The following is a 7559-nucleotide window of genomic DNA, read 5'->3' on the forward strand; positions in this document are numbered from 1 at the left end:
AGCCAGCTAACACAGCTAGCATAGGTCTACAAGTTCAAAAAGTCAAGATGCTAAACGTATCCCTTTAAGAAGAATGTATGCTGATGTTTGAATGGATATATGTGAAGTTTAATATCAGAAGTGGAACCAGCTTAGTAACCCATGACTGAGATATACGTCTGTTTTTGCTTTTAAACTAACCTTTTTGAGCTTAGATGTTTGAGAGCCAGCCCATCTGCTCTCGGAACGCAGTCAAGGCCAACATCAACATCCACCCTGATAATCTGAAACTGCTGCTGCCCGTATTTGCCTACTACATGGTGAGCTCAGTTCATTTTCCCTGATTTCATTCAGATAAATTGTGAATGATTCGGAGGTCGTGACCCCACAAAACACGACTTTTAGTCAATAATTTAAATGCAGACTATGGTCAAATGTGGTCAGATAATGAATTAGTAACACATTTTGGAGGTCGATCTGGAAACTTTACTAAAATACACTTAATTAAAATTCCTTCAATCTCTTAACTGCATATGTCTGGACGGACATATAGATTATTTTTTTTGGAATAATGTCCTTTTTAATATGGTGCCAAATATGAGGCACATTGTAAAATGGGTTTTGAAAAGTCCTGTATCATTATATGTTTTATATAAAGTATTTATGATAGATTCCATCTTAACTTACTTAAGTTCTTTTCTTGAAGGGTGTAAAAGGTATTTAGAGTCCAGGTTGGATTCCTGATGCAGAACTGCAAAAGTTGGAAAGCCACTTCTCGAAGGTTAATCTCTCATAATCCATCTCTATGTTAAACCTAATCAAGTTAATGCCTCACAGTGATTATAAAGCCCAACACAACCTAACTGTGCAGTCACAGGACTATTTACATCCATATTCATATTTCTAATATCCTCTCCCTTTGTAAATTGACTTTAATTTGATATTCCATTAAAGGCAAGAGGTTAGAATGGGTTCTCTGAGGACAAGGTGGGTAAATATTGTGTAACAGTAAGAAAAACTAGCCTCACACTGCCCAGTGGTCAGATGTTCAGGGGAGGAGTCCCCTTTATAAAAGACTATGGAGGTGAGGGGGCTGGGAGAGCACCCTCACCTGCACCATGGAGGATCCTACCATGACTGCCACACTGGAGCCAGTGTGGCAGTGGATCTTGCCACAAGGCTCTCACCCACACAGCCAGAGACGAACATGTTGCTTTTGAACATCTTTTTTTAAGCCAAGACATAAACTTCAAAACATCAACTTAAACTTTGGAGCTTTCCCAGCTCAGCAGCTAGCTCCGAGTTCTCTGGTCTCAGCAGTGTCGGAGTTCCAGAGTTTTCCCTTTTAAGCTTGAGGACCAATCAGCTTACAGCTCTCACCTGTGCTGATTGATCCTCCATGGTGCAGGTGAGGGTGCTCTCCCAGCCCCCTCACCTCCATAAAGACCAAGCCTGGAAACCAACCTGGTTCTCAGTCATGTTGGCGATGCTGGAGATTTTGGTTGCTTTTGCCGTGTTCCAGGAGGTGTTCACCGGGTCCTCTGTGAGTGCTTCACAATAACAATATCACATTTGCTAAATTCTAATAAGTTCATTTGCCAAATATCACTGATAGGGCTGTGATTTTGTTACTTCACAACTTTTTGTGTGCTTTATCTCTGTAGCTCGGGGTAGTGTCCACTGAGGGGGGGATGGTGCAGGGCGAGAACATTCGTCTCGGGTACCGTCGTCACATGGACGTCTTCAGAGGGGTTCCCTTTGCTGACATCCCTGGAAGGTTTGAGAAGCCACAGCGTCACCCTGGCTGGGACGGTGGGTGATTGACCTTCTCACAAATTAGATCTGAGAATCAGAACAAAACTTAAACCGTGTGTGTCTTCTTTCAGGGATCATGAATACCACTGAGTTCAAAAATAGATGCATTCAGATTAACCTCCTCATGACCGATACCAGAGGGAGTGAGGACTGTCTGTACCTTAACATCTGGGTTCCACATGGCAGCTCAGGTAAACACAGAGAGAAGGACCAAGTGTCGTTCACGATAGATCAACACTGCAGCTGCCTCTGATTCTGTTTTGGTCTGTAGTCTCCAGAGATCTGCCCGTCATGGTGTGGATCTACGGAGGAGGCTTCCTGATCGGAGGCTCCATGGGTGCTGATTTCCTGGACGACTATCGGTACAGCGGTCAGCAGATTGCAGACAGAGGAAATGTTATTATGGTGACGCTGGGATACCGTGTGGGAACTATGGGCTTCATGAGCACTGGAGACTCGAGCTTGCCTGGTAGATGGCAGTTTATTCTCTCACAACAGCCACAGAATCAATTATATTATAATGAAATGTTCCATCTTGTCAGGAAATTACGGTCTGTGGGACCAGCACGCCGCCATCGCCTGGGTGCACAGGAACATCCGTTCATTTGGAGGAGACCCCGACAACGTCACCCTCTTTGGAGAGTCTGCAGGTGGAGCTAGTGTTAGCTTCCAGGTGAGTTTTGTTTCTAGACTCAAGCTCATTGAGTGTGTTGAAGTGGAAACACTGAGAGGTTGAAAAACATGAAGATAAAATCAGGATCTTTTAAAGGGACTTCGTGCGTCTTAGGCAAAAGGGCCCAAGGGGGCACTGCATCAAAGAAAACTGAACCAAATGCACAGGGGACACCGCGGTCATGAACCCCCTGACCAGGCCCCGTGGCATGGAGTGTCTCAGTCTACCGTTCATAACCGATCATATAATTTAACAGAGTTGTCCCTCTCCTCTTCAGGCCCCCAGACCATTGCCTCCTATACCGACCCCGTTGCAACGCACCTGAATACAATGCATAGTTTGTATGTTTGAGTCTAACCTCCTTATTTTTTTATGTGTCTGCCCATAGACTCTCACACCCCACAATAAAGGTCTGTTCAAGAGAGCCATCTCCCAGAGTGGAGTCGCCCTTTGCCCGTGGGCCATCAACAAGAACCCCCGCAAGTTCGCTGAGGAGGTACACCACGGATTCTCATAAATCTTTCCACTTCCTCTGTTAGAGTTTGACGTCTCTTATGAATAATTTTCAGTTATTTAAAGATGGACATCGTTGTATATTAAATGTAAATGGAACCCTCTCCTCAGGTCGCTCTGAAGGTCAACTGCTCCACGAATCAAACAATGGCCGCTTGTTTGAAGATGACCGATCCCGTGCTCCTAACATTGGCTGGCAAGTTCAATCTGACCAGCTCACCTGATAGTAAGCACTGCAACCACACACAGTCGCCTATATTACATTCACATTTCAGATTTTCTTTTTTTATACAACAGCATTGCACAGAGAAAAAATGTCCAAGTCAAAAGTGTGTTTTAAAACACTTGTCTAGAAAAACAGCTCTATATCAAGTAGCACATTTTCTTCACATTACCTGAAGGAGATGTGTGTTTTATGAACCCGTGATTTAACTGGACATGAAGAGAAACGTGACATGGAAAGACTGCATAAGGTCCAACTGGGAGTGAATGGAAATACACTTTGCAGATAGATAACAAACATGTTTCTATCTCGCCTCCAGTCTGCAGATTTAGTCTAAACTAGGGCTGTGAGTTTAATGCGTTATTAACGGCGTTAACGCAAACCCATTTTAACGCCGTCAATTTTTTTAACACGAGTTAAAGCAGAGCTGCAGCTTCAGTATCTGTGTTCGCCTCCAGTCTGACCTGCTCTCGCTTTTTGTTTTAATATTTCACCAACTAACATATATATTTTAAAGCTATTGTAGCGTCCCCGCTTCCACAGGACACGGAACTTCTTCGTGGTTTAGTAACTTGTATTTTCCTCTACACGAACATGTGCACCTCTCGCTCTTACTCCGTCACTCGCACACATCAACAACACTTCACTTCCTCATAGATCCCCGATCCCCTCATCCTATTGGTCCAAACAGTCACATGTCCCACCCAGACCCCTTCACTGACCCTCAGACATCAGAACGCTGCTTCAACACAGTGTTTTACTGAGCATACGTCAAAACCAAACATAAACCCAGTCTATTACACTATTAGGCTGCGGCTATATGTTTTTATTTATTTAAAAATAGGGTACTTCTTATTTCATACATTTTCCACAAATAAGGGGAGGACTCAAATAGCCCTACAAAGTTCTGTGTTTCATTTATTTCAAAGTAGGCCGACACTTGCCTGTGTATTTTGTTTGTTTGTTATTTGTTGCTTGTCTGTTTGAGTAGCTGGCTGAAAGCAAAGAAGTAGTACGCTTACCTTTTTATGGTAACCTAACTGTTACGGTTCATTGTTACTGAAATAAGAGGCCTGACTGCTATGTTCACAGCAAACTTGAAAAAAAGAAAATATTAAGCCATGGTTTAACTGCACTATAGGCTGAGTCCTTGTTTACCTGAAATGTGCACTTTATAATTTTATTTTGTACCGCCCTGTTTGGCAATGTTGTTTTTCAATAAAATAAAACATTTGCATAAAGCAAGCCAATCCACTTTTCCATGTTGATAAGAGCATTAAAACAAAAGTAAAATTATGGAAAATAAATGAAGGAACATTTAGAATGGATACAAATTTGCGATTAATCATGAGTTAACTATGACATAAATGTGATTAAATATTTTAGTCGTTTGACAGCTCTAGTCTAAACCAAACAATTAAACCTAAATGTTAAGGTTTTCTTCATATACAGTATTTAAAACATGATTAAGTGCTAGTTCATACAAGTCAACAGCAGCTCTATCAAGTGGTTAGTAAGATGCCACAGTTGTAATGAGTGTCTGGTGGTATCTTGCCTCTGTTAGGCCCCATCGTAGGAAACCTGCTCCTGTCTCCCGTGATCGATGGCGACTTCCTGCCTGATGACCCTCGCAACCTGTTCCACAACGCTGCTGACATTGACTACATCGCTGGAATCAACGACATGGATGGACATCTCTTCACCAGTTTTGATGTTCCTTCAATCAACCGTCCCCTGCAGGACACCCATATGTGAGTTCAAGTGTCATGTGATCAGTGTGAAACATCGACTGCCACCACTGAGCAGTGTTTTATCAGACCTAACTTCCAACCGTTAACATGTGCAGTGAGGATGTGAAGAGGCTTCTGGGTTCGTACACCAAGGAGAAGGGCCAGGCTGGTTTGGATAACGCCTTCTCCACATACAACTCAACCTGGGGATCCAGACCAAGCAGAGAAATCATCAAGAGAACTGTGGTGGACATCGGAACAGACTTCATTTTCCTGGTTGCTACACAGGCTGCTCTCTCCCTTCATGCTGCCAATGCCACGTGAGAAAAGGATAATTTATTATCATTATCATTGTTTCACTATATTGATTTAGTAGATGGGGAGTAAAAGTGGAGCTGACATCTTTCGGCTCCATGGTGGCAAAGTTAGGAGGATATATTTAAAGGAAGTAAATGGTAAGGTGCAAACAGGGCTTGTTCAACTAGACATCTGTCATTATAACCAGACTCCTGCATATATATATATATAAAATAACAATCCAGCTTTAAGAGCATCTTTTGTCTATTTTTTTTTTTTTTTAAAGAACTGGCCGTACCTACTCCTACTTATTCTCCCAGCCCAACCGTTTTGGAGGCATACCAGGACTCTACCCTAGATGGATGGGAGCCGATCATGCTGATGACGTGCAATACGTGTTCGGAAAGCCTTTCAGCTCGCCACTGTTGTACTGGCCTCGCCACCGTGACGTCTCCGGCTACATGATTGCCTACTGGACCAACTTTGCCAGAACTGGGTAAAATTAGACAGACACAATATACAGTGGAATCGCAGAAATTGGAGATAAAACAGTGACTGAAATAGAAAAACACAACTCCCACAATTCAGTAAGTCTGTTGTCTTTGCTTCCACAGAGATCCCAACGAAGGAGAGCTGAGTGTGCCCGTCACATGGCCTGAGTTCAACAGCACCTCACACCTGTTCCTTGAAATCAATTCCAACATGAATAAAGACTCTGTGGGACAGAACATGAAAATGCCTTATGTTCATCTCTGGACCAGCGTCCTGCCCAGCCTTCCCACAACTGTCTGAGAATAAAGAGCTTGTGCACTAACTGTTTTTAAGTGTAGAACCACTAGATTTAAGGAATCACATCAGTACTGTGCATCATAAATAAATTGATTGGTAGAAATAATATTTTGTTTTATTTAATATTTTATAGTGCCTCAATGTAGTGCTCAAAAAACTTCCTGTGCATTTGGAGTTAAGGTGTGTTTTAGCTCCGCAATGATAACAGACCCGACTGCTATGACATTATAATGTTTTGGTATTGAGTTAATTTAATGTACGGAATATTATCATTGGTGTGCAAGTGTGTGTTAACCTCATAATGCAAAATAAACTAAATCAAGCGCCTGGAAAAAATGTTCTTTGCTGGATTGTTTGTCTTGAACAAACCAGTCAGGTACAAATACACAAACTGCACAGCTTGATAACAAGACAATCTGACAACTGGGCAATGATCAGATTCCGGCAATGCATATCAGCACTGCCATACTGTTACCAGCCTGTCAGCATTAACTAGCATCCAGTTAGCTAGCCAGCTAACACAGCTAGCATAGGTCTACACATTCAAAAAGTCAAGATGCTAAACTTATCCCTTTAAGAAGGTATGCTTATGTTTGAATGGATATGTGAAGTTTAATATCAGAAGTGGAACCTGCTTAGTAACCTATGACTGAGATATACGTCTGTTTTTGCTTTTAAACTAACCTTTTTGTGCTTAGATGTTTGAGAGCCAGCCCATCTGCTCTCAGAACGCAGTCAAGGCCAACAGCATCCAGCCTGATAATCTGAAACTGCTGCTGCCCGTATTTGCCTACTCCATGGTGAGCTCAGTTCATTTTCCCTGATTTCATTCAGATAAATTGTGAATGATTCGTAAGTCGTGACTCCACAAAACACGACTTTTAGTCAATAATTTAAATGCAGACTATGGTCAAATGTGGTCCGATAATGAATTGTAACACATTTTGGAGGTCGATCTGGAAACTTTACTAAAATACACTTAATTAAAATTCCTTCAATCTTAACTGCATATGTCTGGACAGACATAAAGATTTTTTTTTTTTTTATAATGTCCTTTAAAGTGGTTCCACATATGAGGCACATTGTAAAATGGGTTTTGAAAAGTCCTGTATCATATGTATTTATGATAGATTCCATCTTAATTTACTTAAGTTCTTTTCTTGAAGAGTATAAAAGGTATTTAGAGTCCAGGTTGGATTCCTGATGCAGAACTGCCAAAGTAGGAAAGCCACTTCTCGAAGGTTAATGTCTCATAAACCATCTTTATGTTAAACCTAATCAAGTTATTGCCTCACAGTGATTATAAAGCCCAACACAACCTAACTGTGCAGTCACAGGACTATTAACATCCATATTAATATTTCTAATATCCTCTACCTTTGTAAAATGGCTTTAATTTGATATTCCACTAAAGGCAAAGAGGTTAGAATGTGTTTTCTGTGCATTGTGGACAAGGTGGGTAAATATTATGTAACCGCTAGACAAGTGTTCCTCACACTGCACAGTGGTCAGATGTTCAGGGGAGGAGTCCCCTTTATAA

The 7559-nt window shown here is 41.7% G+C and overlaps 1 protein-coding gene across 1 annotated transcript; it reads left to right on the forward strand.

Annotated features, from left to right (window-relative positions):
• The first annotated feature begins 1456 nt into the window (after nucleotides 1-1456).
• On the forward strand, nucleotides 1457-6049 carry LOC133018500 (bile salt-activated lipase-like). Its single transcript, XM_061084907.1, has 11 exons — nucleotides 1457-1522; nucleotides 1644-1791; nucleotides 1866-1985; nucleotides 2066-2263; nucleotides 2337-2467; nucleotides 2856-2963; nucleotides 3092-3206; nucleotides 4768-4954; nucleotides 5050-5253; nucleotides 5517-5726; nucleotides 5845-6049. The coding sequence occupies exons 1-11, from the start codon at nucleotides 1457-1459 to the stop codon at nucleotides 6020-6022; spliced, it is 1665 nt and encodes a 554-aa protein (XP_060940890.1). The 3' UTR covers nucleotides 6023-6049.
• Nucleotides 6050-7559: the final 1510 nt, after the last annotated feature.

Source organism: Limanda limanda, chromosome 1, assembly GCF_963576545.1.
Source record: "Limanda limanda chromosome 1, fLimLim1.1, whole genome shotgun sequence".
In the NCBI taxonomy this organism is placed as follows: Eukaryota; Metazoa; Chordata; class Actinopteri; order Pleuronectiformes; family Pleuronectidae; genus Limanda; species Limanda limanda.